This window comes from Tasmannia lanceolata, unplaced genomic scaffold, assembly GCF_043159265.1.
Source record: "Tasmannia lanceolata isolate RefF3 unplaced genomic scaffold, GAP_Taslan_0.1 ptg000037l, whole genome shotgun sequence".
NCBI lineage: Eukaryota > Viridiplantae > Streptophyta > Magnoliopsida > Canellales > Winteraceae > Tasmannia > Tasmannia lanceolata.
In genome coordinates this window covers 47,153,006-47,180,243 of record NW_027518714.1, presented here as the reverse complement: position 1 = coordinate 47,180,243, position 27,238 = coordinate 47,153,006, and the positions used below count along the sequence as shown (strand labels likewise).

Below are 27,238 nucleotides of genomic sequence, written 5' to 3'. Positions count from 1 at the left end.
CCATGTTTTCCAGCCACTTGTCACCCTATCATCTTTCGAGTCGTCTCAATTCTATCCCTTTCCCACCCTCCATGCCTTAGGGGTGAAACTCGGTTCAGGTTGGGTCGGGTTGAGGTCAACCCGCCCGAGGAACCCATTTTTCCAACCCAATCCAAACCTAGCCCAACCCGACCCGACGAGGTTCGACCCGACCTGAGCAATCCATTTTTCCAACCCGAACCTCACCCGACCAGACCCAACCCGAGCTTTTAAGCTTAAAAAATAAAAAAAATTATAAAAAATGTCGGGTTTCACTCGGATCGGGTTGCCAAACCCTCAACCCAAGCCCGACCCGAACCCGACCTGGGTTGGGAAAAGTCAACCCGAACCTGAACTCAACCCGACCTTTTTTTCGGGTTGAACCCGACCCGAGTTTCACCCCTACCATGGTCCATGCCCATCTCTCACCACCCGATAAACTAATATTCTAATGAAAATACTTTCATGGCTACCAAACTTGTCCTGAATCATTCTTTTCTCCCCTTTCTGAGAGGACGTTCTAGATTTTCGGCAGATCAAATGTTTTTCTTCATTCCTCTTATCAAGATCTTGTTTGCTATTACATTTGAAAGTTAACTAGACTTGTGTTTATTGAAATTCTTTGGGCAGTAAATGAAGCAGAGGGAGTCATGAGTGCTTGAAACCTTCCCATCAGTCGCCCGGACGTCCAGACACAAGGGAAGTCTTTGGCATCCTTAAAACCCCCCCCCCTTTGTGGGGCTGGTTACGAATTTATGATAATGAGAAATAGGCAGGAGAGGAAGAAACTTGAGAGAGGTAGAAACTAGAGAGAGAGAGAGAGAGCATGAAAAACCTTTAAAATTTAGGTAAAGAATATACCAAATTTAAGTAGTTATTATTTTTTTCACTATTTTAGGGATTGCTGATGCTCTCCACTCCCACCCATATCATTTTTTACATCAATTTGTCTACATTTCATTGGTTTCCTATCAAATATTAAAAATCTCATTTTCTTTGAATTTCACTAAGGGCCTGTTTGGATAACTCAGATTTTGTATTTGGATTTGGAATTGAGTTTTCAGTACAAAATGAATAGATCTGCCAGCTCATGTTGAGGGAGACAGAGAGGGAAGGGGGTAATTCCTGCTGCAGGGGAGAGGTTGAGGAGCCAAGATGGTGAAGGAAACTGGAAATTCAAGGATTTGATCGGGATCCAAATGTCAACGCAAAAAGGGCTGCACATGTGAGAATTCCAAATCAAAATCTTCTCGGCATCCAAACGGGCCCTAAATCATTTTCAAAATAGCTCAAATTTCACACTACCTAGTATCTAGAAAACACAAGCAGCTAAACTGGGCAACTCTAAGCTCCCCCCCCCCCCCAATGCAGAAATTTGTAATGCACTGCAGGGAGTCTGATTTGATCCATTTATTCCTAAATTTTCTTTTCCCAGCTATCTGAAGAGCATCAATAATGGGTTTGACCACTAGGTAGTTCACACTTCCTATAAATTTGGACCTTCCACCTGGTGGGGACATCTTTGATCTCCTATAGCTTGAAAATCCATTCAAATTCAATTTGTTCATTAGCAGAAAAACTATTTTTCCACCATGCTCTTCACTGGATTTTTAGGATGTTATCCATTTACTTTTGAGAAATACAGACCACAGGGAAACCATACACACCCATATCAATTTGTGCTGTATGTAGAAAACGAATCAAATAAGATAAACCAATTGGAAAGTATCTCCCAAATTTCAATTGGAAATGAAATATATGCTGATTTGTTACCGGTAACACAACAGTAACTCCTCCATTACAGCATAAGGCACAACCCAAGCATGCAGTTTCACAGATTAAGAAATCCTCGATGGAAAACCAAGAAAGATTAGCCTAATAAAGAACTTTAATTTAAGGATTTCCCAGCAAATGCTACAATTTGGACTGCATTTTTGTATAATATTAATTGTTCATTGCTTTTATTAATGCAAATGCACTTTCAGAAAAAAAAAATGTGACATCAATGTGCATACTGAAACTTGTTTAAGAGGGAGGTGGATGAACTAAAGCTTTCTCTTAACACATGAATATAGAAGGAAACAGATGGGATAAAGTGAGTTCAAGAGTCTACCAAGCAACAGAATCAATGATTTCCTCATGATGGCCTTTGATCTTGTGTGCACCACCCAAGGTTTGATCCTCAGACCATTTGGTTAAACAATAACATTTCTACCAAACAGACCAAGGTTGGGTGGTTTCCTCATGATGGCCTTGCTGCTCCAAATCTCATCCGCAGGTTATCCAGTGTCCTAGTAACCAATAAGAGCCGTGGGTCATCAGAAGGTATCTCACGTTGCTGAAATCAAAATCACATTAAGTTAGCATGCATCGTAAAGGTTGAGAACTGAGATAAAAGGTTCAAACTTCGCCCCCTCAGCCAATATTAACAAGACACTTTCTATATATGAGCTTAATACTTGCAAGTAAATGAGCGACCTTTAAGCCCCTATAATATGCATCCACGGCAGGAAGAGTAGGGGTAATGTTGCGAGTTTGCATCAGATCCCATATAAAGTTTGCAGTAGTATATCCACCCGTCTGTGCGCAATCATTAAAAAAAAAACACTTGATTAGACTACCACATTAATATGACTTCTTACTTCAGACAGCCCTAGTAGCCATCAAGGTTTAAAATTTCGGTTTCGGCAGTGGCCGAAACACAGAAATTTCAGCCGAATCACCGAAATTTCGGCCGAAATTCAGTGATTAAACAAAAATTTCGGCCCTGTAGAAAAAATTAGGGAAAAATTTTGGGGAAAAATAGAAATGGCCAAAATCTAGGCCGACACCGAAGTCATGTACTTTCGGCGGTTCGAAATTTTAAACCATGGTAGCCATTCAACTGGATTAACAGGAAAGGATGGAGTAGTAAAGAGAAATACTACACTTTCTTTACAAGGAGTAAAATCTATACCAGTTAATGGAACATAATAAAAGCTGAGTGACACCTAATGGTCAAAGATGTCATTTTCTGCTTACCTGTTCTCCTGCAGCAGCAAGGAGGAGCTCACTTCCCATCTTTAGGCTCAAGAAGAAATTTCTGGAGTTCATTTTTTCCTGCAGGACATGTCAACATATGTGATCTAAACCTGCAAAATCATTCTAATATTAAAGGATTAAATCATGCTGAGAAATAAGTATGACCAATTACCAGCGTCTCGTGAGCAATTTGCATTCCCCGAGGAGTATATCCGATCATGGCCCCCTCTATTAGTGTCTACAGACATAAGTTCAAGAATTAAACATAGACATCCACGTGCATGCAAGCAAAAGAAACTAGTGGGTGCAACACAAGGACTTCCCAGGACACCACACATCCTCGTACTCTCAACAAAGCAAATTATTCAGTCTCAACTCCAAAGTAATTACATAGAACTTTTTTATGCCATTTGAACTACAAACTATAGATTATAGAGGAAACACAATGCGGTCCAACAAAAGGCTAAGATGGGAATGGAGTTAGAGTCTTCCTGGCTATCACTTGCTGAACATTTTATGCAATTTCCTTGTAGCATAAGCTTATACGGCAAATTTTTAATATAGAGTAACTAAGCTAGCCAAGTGGCCAAAGGAAAAAAGATGGGAATTGTCCATGGATTATTTGGTTAGTAAGATTTCCAGGTGGCCGGTTTTTCATATGTAACTAAATTAGAGTGGTATCACTTGCTGAAGATAATTAATTTATTGGTTTCTTGCATTTGTGTGCACAGTAGTTGTGCTTCAAAGCTTATAGTGTCTAATATAACTGAATTCTAGTGAACAATAGGTTTGCTTCCTTTGATGGTATGTTCACTACTTGTGTATTGTCTAATGCAATGTAACTGCTTTTGCAAGAAAATGACGAGAAGTTTATAAATGACATAGAGGACCGGTTGAGAAGGGTGAGATACTGAAAAAAAAAATGCCTAATCGAACCTATGAACTATGCTAGTTATAGGTGTTAATGCTCCGCAACTCTTTAAAACTCTAATATGAAAACAGAGAAAACTAAAATATGAAACTAGACAGGTCACTTAGATTGACTTGATTACCTATATACAGTTTTAGAAATATTGGTTAAATGACTTAAATAGCCATCCAAAATAAGAGCAAAAAAAAGAAACCACTGACATGATAGATTAAATGAAGCTCATCTGATGCATAAATACATCAAGGGGTCATTAAATTATTAAAAGAGAGAAGACAATGAAATGAGTGATGTATTAGTGTCATCATGCTGACATAGCACATATTGCTGAGTTATATCCCTTCCCTGCCCCCCATCAAGAAATAGAGCCGACTAATCCTAAGTAAAGGGTTGAGAAACTCAACGCCACTGGTCCTGAACAACTTAGAGATGAAGATGTGACCCATTATACAACCTCATAAGAAGAGAACTAGAAAGCTCATATGCGTTACATGAGGATAAAGATGGCGACGATCTTTATTCAAAATGTCTTGATGATGCAGAGGTGATGCAGGTGCATCCAAGCCGATCTAAAGCCAGATGATCAAGATCGGACCTCGAATCAATCAGATTGTACAGATCAAAGGCCAAGAGCATCAAAGCCATGATCGAACCACTAACAGATCGAGTATCAGAAGACACCGATGATCAAGTCTAGATTATACTTGAAAGTACCATGATCATGAAATACCATCCACAGATAGGCTCACCGGCCAGATCAACAGCCCACCTTGATTGCAATGTTTCACAAGAGAACAAGTTTAGTTTCCGTTTAAAGAGTTTTGGTAGTTTTTAAGCTGGCCGATTAAAGCCCTTGGATTTTAGTCGTTTAATGAAAGTTGGACTTAGATTTTTAGGAGTCTTTTAGGATAAGTTTTGCTTAGGAGTTGGTCATTTTCTCCAATTCTTTGGATATGAGAAATTTTAGGGAAAGTTGGAGTTTTAATAGAGAGAAAATAAGAAGTTTAGCTCGAGAAGAACTTTACCTGGCAAGTTCTATAAATATCATTGCATGTAAAAGAAAATCTGAGTCCTTTTGATAGATGAAATAAAATTTCTGGTTCCATGCGAGATGTGTCTTATGCGGGATTGCAGAGGAGTCCATTGATCACGTCTTTATCCACTGCTCGTATTCGAATCAAATTTGGAATTCTTTGTTTCGCTGTTTTGGTATCAAATGGGTAATGCAGGAGCAAATATCGGATGTAATCATAAATTGGGGAGGGGCCTTCCATGGTTATAGAGGAGAGGAATTATGGAAATCATTACCTTTTGCAATCACATGGAACATCTGGAAAGAAAGGAACAATCGTATATTTTCTAACAAGGCTAGGGATTGGAGGCATATTGCACTGGAAACAAGACTATCAATTATCTCTTGGGCAAAGGTGAAAAACAATATCCCATACTCGACTGGGATGGTCTTGAAGAACTGGAATCTCGTCATGCACGAAAGAGTGCCTCGGTCTGAAATCAGGCCGCTATGGGAGGCGCCTGGGGAGGGGTGGCTAAAACTAAATTTTGATGGCAGCTCAATGGGAAATCCTGGGCCTGCTGGTTTTGGAGGATTGATTAGGGATTCATAGAGCAGAACTATAATGTCCTACTCCGGACCAGCGGGAACATGTGATGCGAATGAGGCCGAGGCCAGAGGACTTCTTTTCGGTCTCCGGTGGTATGCATCCCATAATTTAGGTCCCTCTAATAGTGGAGGGGGACTGTCAAATGTAATAGTGGGCAGGTAATCAAAGTGGAGGGCCATGGAGACTACAGAACATTCTGGACGAAATTCGGGATCTTGTTAGGAGTCTCAGCCCTCAACTTATTCATAGGAGGAGAACTGCAAATTGCTCAGCGGATATTTTAGCCAAAGAGGTTGTAAACCTTATGGGAATCAATGTAATTTGTACTGATTCCCTTGCCTCTCTTGAGGAATAGAATTGTTGTATAGCGTCTGATGTGTATGTAATGGGACATCTTGTCCCCACTTTTTCTTCAATAAAAGTCCTGTTAATTTTCAGAAAAAAAAAGAAAGATGTGAACTGAATCAAGTATTCTGGTTTATATTTTTTTCCACCTATTTCCTTTATTTTGGAGATATCAACACAGGAATTTGCACAATTCTGATTGGTTCTTTCTCATAACTCTTGTTTCATGCAAGAACAACACTCCATTGATATTACCACCGTGAGTTCCTAGCGTAGCATACGAATCTTGGATGTTTGTTCCTGTTTCAGCAGTTAAAATCAGTTCCTCTGTTTTGCTTCGATTCAGACTCTTCATATATGCATGAAGATCCGCTGTTTGCAGGTTATTATCACATACAATTCAGCAACGTCCCCCGTGAAGCTCTGCTGATTCCCGACATTTTATCAAGAAGAAACAGCCAAGTGCTCAACCTCTCTAGGTTTGCTTCCCCCTCCAGGCCTGAGTTCTTCCACAAACCACCCACATACTTTCCTAAGCAGGGGAGTATGATGGGGACCATCTTAATTTCCAAATTTTAATTTTTAGGTGTCTTTAAAGTTCCATAAGTTATTATAAGGGTACCACAGTTTTTCACATCGAAATAACTTAAGTTTTTTGAGTTAAGAGTGTTATAACTAGGCCCCACACATGTATGACGGGAATGTAAAGTGGAACGCGGGTGTTTTAAGTCATTAGATGGTACTTCAGTCTAAAAGTGCAAGTTTTTGTTTAGGTTTTTAGAGCTTTCTTAGTTCTCTTCTTTTTTGTATATATTGCAAGTCTCAGAACACTTTCTAATAATGATGTTGATTATGGATGCAATGAGATGCTTTGAAAAGAATTGTTCTTTGCTGCTTTACAAAATTGTGGGTGTGATGCCTTGATCTTTCCTAAGGTGCAAAGCCTCAGCATTGCTAGTGTGATTCTAGCATAATCTTCTTCTTCAGCAAGATGCCAAAGTTTCTTTGTGAGATGGAAAAACTCTTGGTGGGATGCATTGAGATAAGTATTTTGTTTCTCTTACTAGCAATCTATATTTCTCTTCTTTTCTTGGTTTCTTCCACACAAACAATCTGCCTTGGCAACTAAAAATATTCATTTCCCCGTGTAAAAAACCCCAAACCCTATTATTTTCATCTTGTTTTACCCATCCCACCTCATCCTAACCCTGTGTCCCTTAATCCTACCCAAAACCCTTGTCTGCACCTTCTCGGCATACGTCTCCACCCTTCTATACCTACCCGAAACCTAGTAGAAATAGTGTTCCAATCTAATCACATATTTTAGGATCATGGACCCTAATTTTCACCCATAGTTTTCTCCCATATTCTCAAACATTTTCCTATATTTCTAAACCATCCAGATTTATATTTTTTTTTGAAACTCAAATGCCTTCAAGAACCAGCCATAAACTCCTCAATCCGTGATTAAAATTAGTAGACAGAATGCCTTCCATAGATTCATCCAACTTCAGTTTGGTATCAGTCTATCAGAGCAAAGTATTAGTCCTCCCTTTGGTCAATCTTGCATAACCTCACTTTGTAAAGTGTTCTTAATAAAGTGAGTTGGCAATAGATTTTGACGGGATTTTATGGGGTTGTAGATTTCTACTTTATTGGGTAATAGAATAGGGTTGATTTTCTACATAAAGCAGTTTTATGGACCATCTTATTTTCTGCGCGAGATTGCTGTCGCAACCAAGTAATGTCAAGTTCTATCATATTTTCCTCTCAAAACCAGGGTTATTACTACCTGTTTACTTCTTCATGTGGATCTTGAAGATGTTTATAGAGATTGCTTTCTACGGGATCTGAAACCGTATTATTGTATTTTTATGATATGGATCAAGATTGAGGCTTATGTTAGTTCTTTCACCGTTTACGACTTTACAGTGTCTAAACCTAACTTTTAAGAAATGTAGTGCTTTCGCGGTTTGTAGTGTTATGAGCCTTTTCCCGAGATTCCTTGTTTTGTCATCCCTTCTAGTCTTAGCTATCAATTATGTTCCATTCTAACTGGAATGCATGAAATACTCCATTTTCGATTGGAAAACGGAAAAAAAGTGGAAGGAAATGTTTCTAGTAGAATTCCGCCTTGTTTGCATTTTTTTGATTTTTTCCCTTCCGTGTGTTTTTTTTTTTTTTTTTTTTCGTGGGTGTGGGATGTGTGTGTGTGTTGTGGGGGGGGGGGGGGGGGAGTTGTCATCTCTACCCCTTTTCAGTGGTTGTTTTTTTCTTTCTAATTGTTTGAGGGGCAAATAAAACACATCTAAACCCCCTCATTTCACTTTTTTTTTTTTAATAGTGACAATTTCATTGATATTATAAAGGCAATGGGACCAGGAGTCCCGTCTTGTGTTACAAAATATCAATAAGGCTGGATCGGGCATGCCAAGAACCAGTATGGATAAAGCTGGGTAAAGCTAACAGAACAAATTTACGACCATTACACATTTTCCTTCATTCATTTTCACATTATTGAGCATTCCATTCAATCCTAAAACCATCTTAAGCCCCAACTCAAGCTTCAAAGCGACTTGCTTCTTGCAATTTTGTTATGCAATTTTTTTCCATCCGTCATAGCATCGTTTTTTGGAATAAAACACAAGGAGAAAAATGGAACGAAGTCGATATGTAAGTTCCCAATATTTCCGACAGCAGTTTTTCATGTTCTAAAATTGCAAAGATACATAATCCATTGTGCATACCTTGATTTTAGAGGGAAGCCTTCAGATCTACATCTAGTTAGATAAATCAGGTGTTGAGATTTTTCAATCCAAATCCATAGGAACACCTAGATAGATTTTTGATATTAATGGAATTTGAGGTACAGGTCATGGTTATTATGCCAGCAAATTGGTCATCATATTGTACATGACACATTTTATATATTTTGCCAACGAGTTTCTATCGAAGATCATCCAATCAAACAATTTTTTTGCATCAAATATGCCAATTCATTCCCTTGAATAAAATAGCAACCAGACACAATGAACTTGGCGTGAGCAAGACAAAACTGATTGTGAAAATGCCTAGTTCTTTTATAGAAGACTGTTGCATATATGTTATAAGCCTGAGGGCATAGTCGTCATTGTACTTATCTTTCTCTTTAAATAAATACATTACTGAGGGGGAGTTTCCCCTAACTCACTTTTTCTCCTCTCCAAATCTCAACATAGTTTACTTTCTTTCAGTCAATTAACAAAAAATCTTCAGTGTTCCATCTCGTTTTATCCCTCTTATTATTTGTTTAAGGATCTTTCGACTGGGAAGACGATCGGATCGGGTTGTGAGGTGGATGGACTTTATCGCCTTAACTGCAGTCGTTCTCCTACCGCTTTGCATAGTTCTGTTGACGCCTATCAGTGGCATTGCCGTCTTGGTCACCCTTCTCTTTAGCGCCTTAGAAGACGTCCTTTGTTCCTTCCTCTCCGTTCCAGTGCGAGTCTTGTGAACTCGGGAAGCACTACCAGGTGTCCTTTCCTTCCCAAGTCATTAGTCGAGTTGATAGTCATTTTCTTTTAGTTCATTCTGATGTATGGGGGCCATCTAGGGTCGCGTCAAGTAATGGATTTAGGTATTTCGTAGTTTTTATTGATGACTATTCGCGTATGACATCGGTATATTTGTTGAAAGACTGCTCTCAGGTCTTCACTGCTTTTTAGAATTTCCATGTTGAAATAACGAATCAGTTTAATTGCAATATTAGCACTGATAATGCTCGCGAATTTTTCTCTTCCACGTATGGGTTTCAGGATTATCTTTCATGTCATGGAAATCTTCACCAATCCTCTTATGCCTACACGTCACAGCAGAATGGTGTCGCTAAAAGGAAATTAAGGTATTTACTTGAAGTTACTCGAACAATCATGTTTCAAATGCGAGTCCCTAAGTCTTTTTGGGGGAGGCAGTGTTAACATCCTGTTTTCTTGCGAATCGCCTTCCCTCTTCTGTCCTTTGTGGCTCTTCTCCCTTTCACGTTTATACCTTTAGCAAGATCCATTCCCTCTCACCCCTGGGGTATTTGGGTGTGTCTGCTTCATCCACCTTTTTGGTCCTGGTCGGGACAAACTCGATCCTCGGTCAGAACGGTGTGTCTTTCTAGGTTACTCTATAACTCAAAAAGGCTACCGTTGTTATAGTCCTCGCTTACGCGGATGGTTTGTCTCAGCTGATGTTACCTTTTTTGAATCTGAAGCATTCTTTAGCCCTTCATCCACTCCTATTACAAATCCCTTGGATAATGAGGTCCCATTATCTCTTCCTTTGATTCCTGACTCGGCTCAGGTACCCTCACAGCCTGCTACGATACCAGATCCGTCGCCATCTTCATCAATACCAGTGGCTCCACCACCAGTTACCAAACAATATCGGCGACGTCTGCAGAAAGATGGACCTCAACCTCCTTCACTCGAACCATCGCCTTCATCTGTCGAGGTCCCTGCCATCTCTCTTCAGGTATCTTCTTTACCCACCTCTGTTATTGCTTTTGACTCTCCTATTGCATCTCGCAATTGATCTCATTCTACTGCACATCCAATATCTCATTTTGTTTCTTATGATCGTCTGACTTCTTCTTTCCAAGCCTTTGTTTCGTCCTTTTCCTCTGTTGCGTTACTACAGTCATTACAGGAGGCTCTTCAACATTAAGGCTAGCGCGGTGCTATGGATCTAGAAATGGGTGCACTCCGATCAAACCAGACATGGGATCTTGTTCCTCTTCCTGATGGGGCTCGACCTGTAGGTTGTTGTTGGGTACTCACCATCAAGTATTTACCCGATGGGACAGTTGAAAGGTTGAAGGCCCATCTGGTTGCCAAGGGTTATACTCAAACCTTTGGGGTTGACTACCATGAGACATTCTCACCAGTTGCGAAGATTCCTTCAGTTCGACTGATACTCTCCATGACAGTTAATACTTGTTGGACCCTGCATCAGCTAGACGTCAAGAATGCCTTTTTATATGGCGACCTCCAGGAGGAAGCAGCCTCCAGGGTATGCTGCTCAGGGGGAGATGTCATCTGTTTGTCGCCTTAAGAAATCACCGTATGGCTTGAAACAATCTCCACGAGCAAGGTTTGGTAGATTCAGTGAGGCCGTCATACGCTTTGGACTTAGACAGTGTGCAATAGACCATTCAGTGTTCAATCATGAATCTTTTGCAGTGTATATTCTTTTGATTGTGTATGTTGATGACATCATCATTACAGGTAGTAGGTCAGGGGGAATTCAGAGGTTGAAGAGTTTCTTAAAAAAAGAGTTTGCTACAAAGGATTTGGGCCGGCTCAGATACTTTCTTGGGATAGAGGTGGCATATTCCTCTCATGGGATATCTCTATCACAGAGAAAGTATGGGTTGGACTTACTGGAAGAAACAGGGAATCTTGGAGTAAAACCTGTATCTACACCTATGGATCCCAATGTAAAGCTTATTCCAAAGGAAGCAGATCTGTTGGAAGACCTTGGCAAGTAAAGAAGACTGGTTGGTAAGCTCATATATCTGACTGTTACTCGTTTAGATATCTCTTATGCAGTTGGAGTAGTTAGCCAGTTTATGAGTGCTCCTCGTACCTCTCACTGGGCAGCAGTAGTTCAGATTCTCCGCTATTTGAAAGGGGCACCAAGGAAAGGGTTGCTATTCAAGAGAAATGGACAAGTCAGGGTAGAAGGCTATTGTGATGCAGATTGGGCAGGATCTTCAGCAGATAGGAGATCAACCACGGGTTACTGCACCTTTGTTGGTGGCAATCTAGAGTCAAGGAAAAGTAAGAAACAAGAGGTTGTTTCGAAGTCTAGCGCCGAGGCAGAATACCGAGCTATGTCCCATACGAGTGGGGAGCTTCTTTGGTTACATTCCCTCATGACAGAGATTGGCTTTCCTTCTTCTCCAGCTCAGCTTTATTGTGATAATAAAGCTGCGATTCACATAGCCACCAATCCCGTCTTCCATGAGAGAACGAAGCATATAGAGGTTGATTGCCATTTTATTCGCCAGAGAATCTATAGGGGCGAGATACATGTTTCCTTTACTCGATCTGTGGACCAGTTAACAGATATTTTCACCAAACCCTTGCCTAAGTCGAAGTTAAATGATATTTGTAGCAAGCTGGGAATGTATAATATCTACATTCCAGCTTGAGGGAGAGTGTTGGATATATGTAATGAGCCTAAGGGCATAGTCGTCACTGAAGGTCTCAGTGTAGTCAACACCAAAAGTCTGAGTGTATCCTCTCACGACTAACCGTGCTTTTAAGCGCTCGACAGTACCATTAGGGAGGTATTACCCACCGACCACCAACAGGACGGGCACGAGGGGGTAGAGAAACCAGATCCCATGTATCATTACTATGAAGAGCGCCCATTTCTAGGTTCATAGCATCACGCCAGCCAGGATGGTCAAGAGCCTCAGCCACTGACTGTGGTAAAGACATAGAAGACAAGGAGGAAACAAAGCTCTGGAAGGTACTGGTGAGCTTATCATAAGAAACAAAACTCGAAATAGGATGTGCAGTGGAACGGGATCTCGTACGAGATGCAATAGGAGAATCAGAAACAACAGAGGAAGGCGGAAGAGAAGATACCTGAGAGCGGGAGAGAGGGATCATCGGCTCAGAAGATGATTGTGCGAGAGGAGGTAGAAGAGACATATCTGTAACTTGACGCCGCTGATACTGCTGTGTAATTTTAGGTGGAGCTGGCTTCTCCAACGTGGCAGAAGAAGTAGAACCTGCAGAAGCTGGCCGCAAGGAAATAGGAGATGACGGAAGAGAAGCAGGTAGATCTGGTAAGGGAAGCGAGACCTCGGACTCGAGAGAAGGGGTGAAAGATGCCGCGTCATGTTGGAAGAATGCCTCAGACTCAAAGAACGTAACATCGGCTGAGACAAACCAGCGGCGCAGACGAGGGCTATAGCAACGATAGCCTTTCTGCGTACGGGAATACCCCAAAAAGACACAACGCTCAGACCGGGGATCGAGTTTGTCACGGCCAGGTCCAAGGTGATGAACAAAACAAACGCATCCAAATACACGAGGTGTCAGAGGAAACTGTTCCTTACTAGGAGATAAAATCTCGAAAGAAGAGGCACCCTCTAAGACAGAGGAAGGAAGGCGATTTGCTAAGAAACACGCCGTGAGAAGGACATCACTCTTGTATGCCTTAGGAACACTCATCTGAAAAAGAAGAGTGCGACCTACTTCAAGCAAATAACGAAGTTTCCTCTCAGCAACACCATTCTGTTGAGAGGTGTACGCACATGAAGACTGATGTAAAATCCCATGTTGGGAGAGATAGGATTGAAAGCCATTAGTATCAGAAAAATATTCTCTAGCATTGTCAGTACGAAGACATTTAATATTGCAATTATATTGATTTTTAATTTCAGAATGAAATGTGCGAAAAGCAAAGAACACGTCGGATCGACTCTTCAGTAAATATAACCAGGTCATGCGTGAGAAGTCATCAATAAACACAATAAAATACCGAAAGCCAGTAGTAGACGCGACCCTAGAGGGTCCCCATACATCAGAATGGACTAATTCAAATGGACTAGACACTCGACTAATGATCCGGGACGGAAATGACACACGACGGTGCTTCCTGAGTTCACAGGACTCGCACTGAAAACTAGAAAAAGGTCCGGGAACCAGAGAAGTCTGCTGCAGCCGCTGAAGTGAAGGATGCCACAGGCGACAATGCCACTGAAATGTATCCACAGAGCAATGTAAGACAGTAGGCGGCCGGCAGTCAAGACGATAGAGTCCATCTACCTCACGACCCGTTCCAATCGTCTTCCCAGTTGAGAGATCCTGAAATAAACAGTAAGATGGGAAACATGAGACAGAACAGTGAAGAGATTTAGTAATTTGGCTAACTGAAAGTAAACTAAATGGTGATTTTGGTACACATAAAACAGAAGATAAGGTAAGAGCAGGATGAGGGGAGATATGACCAACACCAGTGATAGGTGTAGTGGACCCATCAGCAAGGGTGATAGACTGAGAGGGAGACGAGAAAGAGCGAAAAGAATGAAGCTGAGAAGAGTTACCAGTCAGGTGATTGGATGCGCCAGAGTCAATGATCCATGACCCTGAGCTAGATAGAAGGGTAGTGGGTGAACTACCTGGCTGGGCGAAACCTGCAGAGGGAGGACGAGAACTGAGCCACAGACGCTGGAACTCCTCATAATCGGCACGCGATAATGTATAGGTGGAATCAGCTGGTGCAGGAATAGAAGCAGAGGGAGCGCAATCTGAAGCCGAAGCAGTAGTAGGACCCATGTGAGCCGAGCGTGCCTGAGGAAGCTCAGGATGCAGGGTATAGCAATGGTCAATATAATGTCCCTCGCGCTGACAGTGAGTGCAAAAAGAACGGCCACGTCCACCACCAGAACGACCACCACCACGGCCGGCACGGCCACGGCCACGACCAGAGGAGGCTCCACCACGAGGCGGGCGAGTACTGGCATCATAGGTCGCGAGAGCAGAACCATCAATAGGAACAGATATCATTGGATCACCAGGAGAGCACTGCTGGACGCGGGAGTAAACCTCAGTAAGGGAAGGAATAGCGCCAGAACCGATAATCTGCTGATGAAGATGCATGTACTCTGGACCCAAACTCTCAAGGTACTGCACAACACGGATCTGATCCCTCTGACAGGCAACCTCTGTGAGATCCGTGGTAAGCGGCACGTAAACATCAACAGAGGCCAACGAATTGGCTGTAATGGGTGGCAAGAGGAAAATCACCACGGCGGAAACGCACCCACTCGGAATAGATAGAACAGATCCGACTAATGTTTGCCACCCCAGAGTAAAGAAGAGTAACCTGATCCCAGATCCGTTTCGCAGTAGGCAGAAGCATCAAGGGCCCAGAGACGTGAGGGGCCATACTCTGCCACAGAAGGGTACAAACAAGAGCATCCTCCTGTTCCCATCGATCAAAGGTGGGATCCATCGTAGGAGGAGGATCACGACGAATGACGTGGGCTTTCCCACGGGCAATAAGATACTTCTCGACGGCTGCTTTCCAAGTAACGTAGTTGGCCCCATCCAACTTAACAGTAGTGATATGTGGGAATGATCCATCCACAGAGAGAGATGATGACGAAGAAGACGCCAAAGAGGGTGTCGGACGAACACCAGGAGCCACTCATGTGGAAGGATTGTCAAGCACCTCCTCCATAACAACAAGCAAGAAAGAAACAGACAATCCAAACCAAGACGAATAACAGGAGATAACAAAATAGGTGGGCAAACTAGGATACGCCAAGACAGCTAGACGCGGCTCCAAGAATGACGGGCATCGACGAAGCTTGACAAGAGGGAAGCCATGAGGCACAGAGGAGAGCTGCAAAGACAAACTAGAATCAAAGTAAGGTAAGAGTAAGAGATGAAGATCTAACACATAATAACAAGGAGAAAAGAGTGGTAGGGTTTACCAAGGGATGAAAGAAAGAGGAGGAAAAATGATGGGGGTTGAAAAACTTGGGGTGTGAGGCTTACCAGCAAACCTACGAATTAGGGCTGGAAAAAAAATTTCTGGTGTGAGGCGAAACACAGCCCTGGAAACTTATTTCCAGGAAAGTGATTTTGTGGCGGGGGGGGCAGAAAATATTTTCCTGGAAAATTTTAGGGGTTGCTGCGCGGGGGTACAGGACCAGGAACTATGCGCGGGGGAGGAGAAACGTGGCGGGCGTGACTCGTGAGGGACGGGGACGGAGGGCCTGGTGCCTTCGGCTCGAAAAGACAGTGTGCCGGTATACCTCGGATGAAACTTGGCCCGGAGTTGGCTTTCGCAGCGAGAGGGGTGGGGGGTGGCGGAGAAGATGGAGGCTGATAGAGAACCCTAGGGATCAGAAAACCCTAAGGCTCTGATACCATGTTAGACGAAAGTTTAGACAAAGAAAATAGAATGACTTAGGGTTATCTCCCCCTGACTCATATCTTTATACTAAAGCATAAAGGGATGTACAAAGTCCTAAATGCCCTTAGGCAAGTTACATATTCCAACATCTCTCAACAAAGATAATATAGGATGGTTGTTCCCAAGCAAAAATGAAGATCGATGATCATAACTTACAAGTTATTGTTAGTTGATGCCCATGGCACAAGATTTCTTCCCATGTTCTTGTAAAAAAAACACAAAATCTAGTGATTTGGCATTCAAGGTGATAGGACCACCAAACTATATGTGCTTAATTTTTTTCTTTTGTAATGGATTTTTTCTCTTTTCACCAATATATTATGTTTAGAGACATATGAAGCAAAACGTTCTAGGAATGCTTGTGTTACTCGCCTTGACTCCCAAAAAAACGTAAAGATTTCAAAAAACGTAAATATTTAGAATTACATGCTAAAAACAAGACTATATTGAAAAGGTAACCAATTGGATTGTAGATAGCTGACTGATAGGAAGATTTGAAAAATGTATGGTGAAAGGGATAAGCTATAGGGAATAAAGAACACAGAATAGAGAAAGTAGCATTGAAAATGGGAGAATCTATAGCAATCCAGGGAGAACGGAAAAAGAATAATAAAAAAAAAAAAAAGGTTACCAAAGGAATTCACCACTAGGAATACACCTAGATCTCTAATAATAATCCACCTAGAAGATGATACCACATACTGAAGGAATCCAGCATTGAGATGTCTAGGAACCCACCTAAAAGGGAAAACGCGACAAATCAACATGGCAAGATAAAAAGGGTTGCAAAGCTCTTTGAAATTTTATTGATTCAAATTGCAAGTGCTTACAAGCCAATACAAGTTTGTTTGCAAAACTAACGAAAAGAAAACTTGTGCATTACTATTAGAAAAAAACTTGTGCATTGGGACTAAACAACACCAAAAGTGTCCTAACTGAAACTTATTTTTGAAATGGCAAAGAGATTTTATTGAAAAAGAAAGGAGGAAGACAACGACCGAGGTGATCGAAAACAGGAAGAAGCATAATACAAGCCTAGCAAAGAGATACACAAGCACAATGATCCACAACAAGAAATTTCTGAACTCCTCAAGTGATCAACTGTCAGGATCTTAACCAAAGTTGCGGACCACTCGGAGGGACACACCTTGATATTCCATCTGTTGGCGAGTGAGGGAAGGCTAGGACAAGATGGAGGCAGAAGGATTTTACGTTGAATACCCCGACAGAATTCTAGATCCAGATCCTTTTATTGCGTCTATTTCTCTTCATGAATATGGTGTCAAGAGCACTTAAAACCTGACCATTGAATCCATCTCTCAAAAAAAATTACGAAGAAACCACATGATCCAAGTAAGCCTGCCATCCAAACAGCATAAAAATGCATCCAAAAAAATATAGGATGCCACCCAAACAACGTAAAACCTATCCCATGGAAAAAATTTCATTGGTTTAAGCTTTTGGTGACTTACGAAACTTCAACAGAACCAAATCAGTGCATCCAAATGCCCTCATAACAACAACAAAATTCAGTGACATGAGGACATAATGGCAAATGACCTTTTTGCATTGAAAATTAGCATTTATTAAGTAATTACAGGAATTAGTTTGGTAGAACTCACTACATATAATTCAACCATAGGAGGCTTTCCCGAACTCATGTAGTCATCAAATGCCTTGACACCGCTATCAATGTTTCCACAATGTAAATAACACCTGTGCGAAATAGAAGATAACCAGTACAGTAGTTAGGTAACTTAGCACATCTATGAGAGAAAAAGTTTCAAATTAAAGATACAACAATTCAACATATGAAAGAAGATGGAATGACAAGAATCTCAAAAAACAATAATTTTGTAGACAAACTCTATGGGCAAGTCAATTAATGATATAAAGGAATTGATCCGAAACATGCAAATAGATAGATAGTTAAGGTGTTGCATTTATCTATTTTTAGTTGGCTGCACAATCAAATAAGTATTAGGAGGAAAAATGTCAACGACCATCTTGCATAATATAATGACATGCAAATGTAATGGATAAAACATATAGCATTGAGCATGATGGAACAATTAAAAAATCATTTTTTTCTTTTTCTTGTACGTAAGCAAGCTGAAACCCACAGCCTCGTGGTTAAGACAGGAAGCACCTTCCAACTGAGATATGGGCTCGATCCTAACAACCAAACGTTCCTCAATTACAATATTCAACACATAGTAAAATAAGGCCATACTTTTCAAATTGACGAGCAATGTTAAGTACCTATATATGGTGTTGAATACTCAACTCAACTCAACAAAGCCTTTGTCCCAAACTAGTTGGGGTTGGCTAAGTGAATCCTTTAGAAAAATTTCATGAAGAAGGTGAAAGGAATCTACCTGGCTCTAATCCTGGCTCTAGTTGGGTTTTTCTATGTGGATCATTTTCTTCCATTCTATCCTATCCAAGGTCATGTTCTCTGTTATGTTCCTAGCTATCAAGTCTTTCCTCACTGTTTCTACCCAAGTTGTTTTCGGTCTGCCCCTACCTCTTTTTACTCTATCAACTTGGCACGAGTCGCCTCTTCTCACTGGAGCATCCAAAGGCCTACGTTGGATATGTCCAAACCATCTTAAGCGGTGCTCTCTCATCTGCTCCTCAATTGGTGCCACCCCCACCATTTTACGAATGTCTTCATTTTTAATTATATCTAACCTTGTGTAGCCGCACATCCATCTAAGCATTCGCATCTCCGCTACACTCAATTTATGCACATGCTGCTTCTTGGTGGCCCAACATTCTGAACCGTACAGCATGGCTGGCCTCACAACTGTCTTATAAAACTTTCCCTTCAACTTGGTAGGGATTTTACTGTCGCACAAAACTCCTGAGGCAAGCTTCCACTTCAACCAACCTGCTCTTATTCTATGGTTACATCCTCTTCAATCTCTCCTTCCTTATGCAGAATTGAACCAAGATAGCGAAGGATATCCCTCTTAGGTACCTCCTGTCCAATCATATTTACTACATCCTCATCCCGCCTCCTTATATACTAAAGTTGCACTCCATATACTCTGTCTTAGTCCTACTCAGTCTAAAATCTTTGGTTTCTATAGTAATTCTCCATAACTCTAACATGGTGTTGACTACTATGTTCTTGAAATAGGAGACATTCTCTAAATGGGCTTTCATGCCTTCAAATGTTATAGCACGCAAAGACTGATCAAGCGGGATAATGTTTTAAAATTAAAAGAAAACTAAAGAGAAACAAAATCACATCCCATGGGGAAACAAAACTGTTGTTAAAATTCAAATAAAAAGGAGGGAAACAATATTGAGTCAGAAGCCCGAACCTCCCAACAGCCCATTTGAAGCCCATGAGTGAGAAACTTCACCTCTACCCTTGCCCGCCAAAACCCTATTCAGCACAGCACAGGCTTTGAAAGTTTCGGGTACGACACAATGGCAACGTGGGAAACATCAGCAATCTTCATGACTAGTGATGTATGAAGACGAAGTAATAGAGGAAAACAGTAAAAGAGAGGCGTCAGCCGTCTGGCAGCAGTGATGAGAAAACGGAAGAGGTGGTAGCGGCGGTGGAGTGGGACTCAACTATTCAAAACAACAGAGCCCATGGCCCTAAAACTCTACAACCATATTTGCTTGATGAGAATATAAAGTTAGTATCTGTTTTCTTTTTAAGCTTTCAAGCCTTTTTTGTAGCTGTGTCAGTGTATTGTTTCTGTTTTCCTCTTTTTTACCTTCTTTCCTTCATTTTTCTTCTTCTTTTTTTTTTACCTTCTCTTCTAGTATTTTGTTCGCCAAAGTTGTGATTTTGTGGTTGTAACCAAGGTTTCTGCAAATTCTTTTAGTTTCACTAAGAGTGAGTGTTCTATCGGCCCTAAGGAAAGCCAGAACATGGAAAGCTAAGACAAGGACCAAGAAGAAGAGGAATAAGAGTTTGTTTCCATCAAATCTAAGGAAGATGAGAATGCAATATATATTGAGGAGGTAGATTATGAAGAGGACAAGAATGACGAGTTGCAGCTTTTTGATGATTTATGTTTGATTGTAGAGAATTGAGAACGACGTACAGAATTGAGAAGGACGTATAACTTTAATTCAATTTAAGATTAGGATCCAATGATGAACTGCAGCTTTTCGATGACTGATGTTTGATATTTGAGAATTGAATTGGACTTGCAACTAGTATTTTTTTCGAGATTATAACTCAATTTGCATGGGTTATATTTCAATTAACATGATTAGTTATCAACTTACCATACTGCCATTATCTATTATGATAATGAACTACAAATCATGACAGTTGCTATTTTAATTACAGAATTTTGCGAGTAAATCGATTAATAGCCATTTTCTTACTTTGATTTGTTTCTAACTTTTTTGTAATTTTTTTAAATCCTTTACATAAATCTGAATGAGTCTTACCATTTAGCTTCAATACAATTTGACCTCTATTATGATTTAGAATTCGATACCATCAGAACTATTAAGCAATGTGTTTAAAATGTAAAACTCCACCGGACCTTATTTAAAGTATAGTTGATTCTACTTGAAGGTTTGCTTAAGTGCTCCTTAGAAATAATTTTATTGATAATGCAAATGTATCTAAAAATATAGAAAGTAAAATAGTAAGAAAATATGAACGATGGAGAAAAAACTAAAATACACATAGGAAAATTACGCACAACTTATTACAGCCTATGATGCCCGAATTCGATACAAATATAGGGATGGATACTTGGACAGGAGATACGACTTGGCACTTTGATGTAAGATAACAAACGAAAACAAGGTCTTAAAGGAATTCTAATGGAAATAGGAATCAGGAAAGTAGATAGCATTTGGCATTTGGGAATCGAGGTGTTTATTAGAGAAATGTGGAAATTAGGCCAAGTATTGATGGTTTGAAAAGTTTTTTGAAGTGGCTTGAAAGTCTTACAAATTTAGGGCTTCATGAAAATATGGGATTAGGGTTTCTAGCAATTTGAAATATGCAAAAAATATAATTGATTAAAATAAAAATAAAGTAACAGAATTTCTACAATAGATCTTTTTTTAACCCGGAATTTAACTAGGAACTCAAGCCCCACCATAAATATTAATGATTAATAGAAAAGAATAAACTAAGAGGACGTGTGTAACCTCCAAAAGCCAGTAGAGAAGCTACCATAGTTGTCGATTTCATTTCGTTTCAGCCATAGTTATAAATTTCGTTTCGTTTCGTCCGAAATGGACGAAACATTTCGTTTTCGGAACGAAAACGAAACGAAATCTTCAAAATTTCGTTTCGTCCGAAATTTCGGTCATTTCGTTCGAAATTGACCGAAATTCCGGTTTTCGGACGAAATGGACGAAATTTTGAATTTCGTCCGAAATTGGCTATAACGGCTAGTTTGACTGGATTTTGCAGAATTTATGACAATGCCCCTGGAACGGCTCTTTTTGGTTTTTGACCATTTTAACCTCAAAATGTGACAGTTTATAGCTGTTGGGAAGGGTATTTTAGTCATTTTTAAATGCATAATCAATTAAAAACTCTATAAATAGCCTTTTCCCTACCTTCTTATCCTCCACCTTCACATAAGTGATTCTCCTTCTTTCTCTACTTTCACTTACATTATCTATTCTACTAAATTTCCTACAAGTCTACCATCTTCCTCAACTCAATCCAAGTCTATTTTGGAGCAAAGGGAAGGCATACATTCAACTTACCACTACAAGAAGTCAAGAACTATTTCCAAAGGATTATTTCAAGTGAGTGAAGGCTAATTTTTTCTTCTTCTCTTCAACTCAAGTTCAACCTCAAGGTTCTCTTTATTTCTTTCCATTTCCTTTCTTTTATTTCTTACTTCATTTGTCCCCTTCTACTTCATTTTTTTGTAATTTGTTTCAATTTTCTTTCTTCTAATTCATTTTTCCCCTTCTTCTACTTCATTTCAGAATGAGTGGGTCGGGCTCGGGACCTTCTGCAGGAGCATCCTCTATTGGTTCGGCACCCGCTAGATCGGATGACCCGGCATGGGCTTACGGTACATTGGTTCCAGGTCAAAAAAATAAAGTAACTTGCATATTCTGTGGCAAAGTCATATCGGGTGGAGGTATAACCCGCTTGAAAGAACATTTAGCGGCTGTTCCTGGTGAAGTAGCATCATGCAAAAAAGTGACTGAAGATGTAAAATATCGAATGAAGCAACTTTTAGATGCAAAGAGAAAAGAAAGGGCTAGGATGAGCCTATGCAGAGCAGAGGTTGGAGGTTTTTATGGCACACCAGACGAAGAAGAAGAGCAGGATGAAGAAGACATTGGCACACAATTGCCTCAACGAAGAGGTAAGGAAGTTCTTGTAGAACCGAGTGGTACAAAAAGGAAGAAGAAGGGAATCACAGGAGGGATCAGGAATTTCTTTTCACCACGAACAACCCCTGGAGCCCAGCCAAGCATTAAAAGTGCTTTGGCTACTAAAGAAACAATGGATAGAGCAGACATGGCGGTTGGCATGCTTTGCTACGATGCCAATCTCCCTTTCAACGTTGCCAATTCACCTTTTTGGCAACCTATGTTTGATGATGTGAATGCCGTGGGTTCGGGTTATAAGGCACCTACTTATCATGCTTTAAGGGGTCCCATTTTGAAGAATACAATGGAAGAGGTAAACAACTATTTGGAGGAGATTAAGATGTCATGGAGATACACTGGCTGTAGCATTATGGCAGATGGATGGACAGACACCAAACAACGTTCCCTAATCAACTTTTTGGTGTACTGCCCTAAAGGAGTCATATTCCTCAAATTCGTTGATGCATCTGGCATAGTGAAGAATGCCGATGAATTATACAATATCTTTGCAAAGATTGTCGGAGAGGTGAATCCGGAATATGTGGTGCAATTTGTAACTGACAGTGAGCCAAGTTACAAAGCTGCTGGGAAAAGACTAGAAGCCGCGTTTGGTACATTTTTCTGGACTCCGTGCGCAGCTCATTGCTTAGATCTCATCTTGGAGCATCTGTGCAAACCGACTGTATTTCCTCACATAGCAACCACAATTGAGAGGGCTCGGACGATTACAAAGTTCATCTACAACCATGGAAGCCTCTTGAATTTGATGAGGAAGAAGTTCACAGGTGGGAAGGAGTTGTGCCACCCTGCTGCAACCAGATTTGCTACAAATTTCATTAGCATACAAAGTCTGGTGTTGAATCGGAAAGCACTTCAGCAGATGTTTGTGTCTGATGAGTATAGTACTAGTAGGTTTGTCCAACACCCACTGAGTGAAGGGGTAGTTAGTACTGTGTTGGATAAATCTTTTTGGGACCAATGCAAGTACATTCTAAACATCAGCGAGCCTTTAGTGAGAGTGCTGCGTTTGGTAGATCGGCAAGACAAACCGGCAATGGGTTACCTATATGAGGCCATGGATAAGGCCAATGAGAACATCAAGGAGATGTTGAAGAGAAAATCATATTACAATCCCATCTGGAGGATCATCGACCAAAGATGGGATAGGCAACTCCACAGTCCCCTCCATGCAGCAGGATATTTTCTTAACCCTGCTCTCTTTTTCACTCCTACCTTCTCTAGGCACAGTGAAGTAACCAGAGGCTTGTTAGCATGCATCACTGGACTGGTACCTGATGGAGGTACACAAGACCTCATCACCAATCAGATTGAGGATTATCGAGAGGCTAAGGGTATGTTTGGAATGAAGCTTGCAATCCGCAACCGAACGAAGTTGGGACCAGGTATATTTGAGTTGTTTGTTTAATTAAGTATAATTCATTTTAACTTTCAGTTTCTCAACAAATAATGCTTTACTATTTGTTACTTTACAGTTGCATGGTGGAATCAATTCGGAGGTGACGTGGAAGAATTACAGACCTTTGCAATCAGAATCCTCAGTTAGACCTGCAGTGCGACTGGGTGTGAAAGGAATTGGAGCACCTTCGAACACATTCAATCTGCAAAGAGAAATAGGTTGGAGCACCAGAGATTAGATGACTTGGTGTTTGTCCATTACAATCTTAAGTTTCGAGAAAGGTATACAACGTAATATAATGTTTTCAACTCTCACCTCATCACTTTAAGCTTTTAAGTTTAACCTTTGACATTAAACTTAATGTTTTCCTTTTCAGGGACTTGTTGAGGAAATCATCTACCACTAGTGACCCTTTGAGCATAGACCATCTGGATGTCATGATGGATTGGATTGCAGAAGAAGAAGATGTCATATTCACGTCGGAAGACATTGAGTGGGAAAATCTTGAAGCACCTACTGCTGTGGTTGGGGCCAGGGACGACGACGACGACTTTCTCATGCCTCTTGAAGAAGATGTCCCTACTGGTGGTCCAGGTGATGATGACGGCGGCGACGACGACGAAGAAGAAGACATTGAGTATGATCATCCGGGTTATGATGACTGAGAGTTGTTGCTACTAGCTATTGTCTATGTTTCACTTTCATGTATCTCTTTTTTTTATGTTTTTCTATGTATCAAACTATCAGTTGGACTTGTGCAAGACTTTATGTGTTTAAGTAATGAATATGCCTTTTGGGATACTTATTTTGGACTATTTATTAGTTTTTCATCTTTTTCTATTGATTTTTTATTTTTTTGGATTTTTCTCATATTTTTTAATATATTTTTTGTGTGAACGAAAAGTTTCGACCGAAATGCACCGAAATCCCACCGAAATTTCGTTTCGGTGACCAAAACGAAATGGCGACCGAAACGGAATTTACAACTATACTTTCAGCCGAAACTTCTCGTTTCGTCCAGAAAACCGGAACGGAACATGGTTAAGTTTCGTTTCCCCCTGCGTTTCGGCATGTTTCGTCCTGTTTCATACGTTGCTGTATTTTGTTCTGTTCTGTCCGTAACACATTTTTTTCTCTGTTCTTCTTCTTGCCACTTATTAGTTTTGTTCTCTTCTTCTTGCCTCTTCCTGGAATTGGGTCTTTAAATGCAAAGTCATTTAAGTAAATGTCTATTCACTTAAGATTTACATGTAAATAGGGAAATACCCATATTTGGATTTCTTAAAAATAGTTTCAAGAACCAATTATAACACGATAAAAAGCCAGCTTTCCAATACAAAATTCGACCTTTATCTGTCATTCCGGGTCGGCTCAAAATCTTGTCTTCCAAACGATGGGGTATTTTCCAATTTTAAAAATCCATAAATTCTATCAGTCCAAACATTATTAAATCCCAAAAGCAAGAAAAAAAAATCTAATTTGGTCTAAAAATTTTGCATCTAGTCAGGCACGTCAACACAAGCATTTCAAATGACGATTTTCCTTTAAGTAAATGATGGATCTTTAGTCTTTACAACCTTGATGTTTCGATGGATTGGGTTGCAAAGGATAACCATGGTGTTCCAATTTTAGGAATTTTTTATTTTTTAGAATTTTTTTTAATTTTTAACCATAAAAAAAATTCTCCAATGCCTTTTCCGAAATGAAACGTTGAAACATTCTGTTCCACTGACCAAATGAAACGAAGAACGAAATGGTATCGACAACAAAAGAAACTACGCTTGCTTCTGATGGATACTTGGAATACCCAAAGCATCACATCTTATCACACCCCTCGTCTTACTGGGCATTCAATCCATTGCCAAAAAAAACATTATTCCATTTCCTATGACAAGCATAGTTAGCCAAAGTGTCAGCCACTTGATTTGCTTCTTTTAAGTATAAGACAACCGGGGCTTCAACTCCATGGTTGGAGATTTCAATTCCTACCAACATAATTTGATGGACCAAGGTTGTTCTTTATTATCTGTGAGTAAGTCAATCAATACTTTGCGATCAGATTCAATCCAAATCTACGATATATCTATATAAAAGAATAGTAGGAAAACTAACTCTAAGATCTAAATCAATCAATGGAAATTGAAAAACAAAAAATGGATAGGATGTAGTAGCTCACAACATATAAGGCCTAAGCGGAAGAGAGTTTCACTATTTTAGAGGGATTTCGATGAAGCCTCAACACCAAGTGAGAAAAGCATCACACTTTTTAAGAAAAACTCGTAGTTCTCAAAAAAGTAGTACATTTTCATTCATCAAGTCGCATCTTTCAATGAACTTAGGCTTACAATACATAGAGCTTGTCCGGGACTTCTATAGAATTCAAGACATAAAACAAATAAAACCCTAACACTTGTGAATGGTGGACATGAATAGTGGTGTGAACACTAAAACCCTAACTTATAGACACTTCTAAACTAAGCCCCGAGAAAATAAAACTAGTCAGTAGTCACTTAAAACTCTACGAAAATAAAAACAAGTCCACCTAAACAAGTTGATGGCCATGTGGGCCCATCTCCTATTAACAATAAAATAAGGGCAGCGATAAATCGACCCCTATTATCTCTCTCTCTCTCTCTCTCTCTCTCTCTCTCTCTCTCTCTCTCTCTCTCTCTCAGCACTGCCCTATATGGGGGTCGATTTATCACTGCCCTAAAATAAATTAAAACCACCTAATATGAGAAAGATATCGCTACAAAATAAAGGACAATTACATCCCTATGAATAAAAAACCTTAAAACACTTCTAAAGGGCCTCACAATCATAATCAGCCTGTTATATGATTTCCAGGCTATGGTGTACAACACAGAATGTATAGAAATAAACAACAAATAACTAACTAGAAAACTTACCTACATTTGACTTAGAAAAAGATAATTAATAATATTAAGTATAGCAATGAAAATAAGGAAACATAAATTAGATGAGCAAGACATAAGAAGGAAAGATGAGATGAGGGGAGGAAGAGAACTAGCCGAGAACTGGGAGAAGAGTTGACTGCAGGGTGTCAAAACATAACCCCACGACTTCCTCTAACTTTATTACATATAATCTCTAACAACTACTAGTTATGAGTATGCTGCTTACTAATGGTAGGCTCCATGATATACATTCTTAAAACTCCCTCTCAAGCTAGAGCATAGATATCATACATACAACTTGGAACAAAATTTTCCAAATTGATTTCAACCAAGAGATTTTGTAAAAAAAATCTCTAACTATCTTTAGACCTAAAACATCGAGTAGAGACAAACATGCCATACTAAGCAAACAAGAAGCATGATAGTTAATTCAACAAGAGTGCCATATATTTGACGCAAGGTAGAAAATTCAACAGAAAGAAGTAACCATGCAATATCTTGGAATAGAAAAATTTCAGAACATCTTGGATGATTCTCCCACCAAGAAAAGGAATATTATGTGGATCTAGTTCCAAGTTTTTATTTTATGTGGAGAATTTTTAGTGTTTCTTGTATTAGGAATTAAATCTTGAGTAATAGCGTGGTTAGGGAGATATGGAGTCAT

General features: G+C 40.1%; 1 protein-coding gene across 1 annotated transcript in view; it reads right to left on the bottom strand.

The window, feature by feature from the left end:
• Positions 1 to 1,888: 1,888 nt before the first annotated feature.
• The window catches only part of LOC143860770 (Pentatricopeptide repeat (PPR) superfamily protein), a 79,084-nt gene continuing 53,734 nt past the window's right edge, over positions 1,889 to 27,238 (bottom strand). Inside the window, exons 9-13 of the mRNA XM_077371585.1 lie at positions 17,523 to 17,616; positions 3,212 to 3,277; positions 3,040 to 3,117; positions 2,497 to 2,598; positions 1,889 to 2,356 (exon numbers count right to left, since the gene is read on the bottom strand). Coding sequence (XP_077227700.1) covers positions 2,261 to 2,356; positions 2,497 to 2,598; positions 3,040 to 3,117; positions 3,212 to 3,277; positions 17,523 to 17,616 — 436 coding nt within the window. The 3' untranslated portion in view covers positions 1,889 to 2,260. The remainder of the gene's footprint in view (positions 2,357 to 2,496; positions 2,599 to 3,039; positions 3,118 to 3,211; positions 3,278 to 17,522; positions 17,617 to 27,238) is intronic.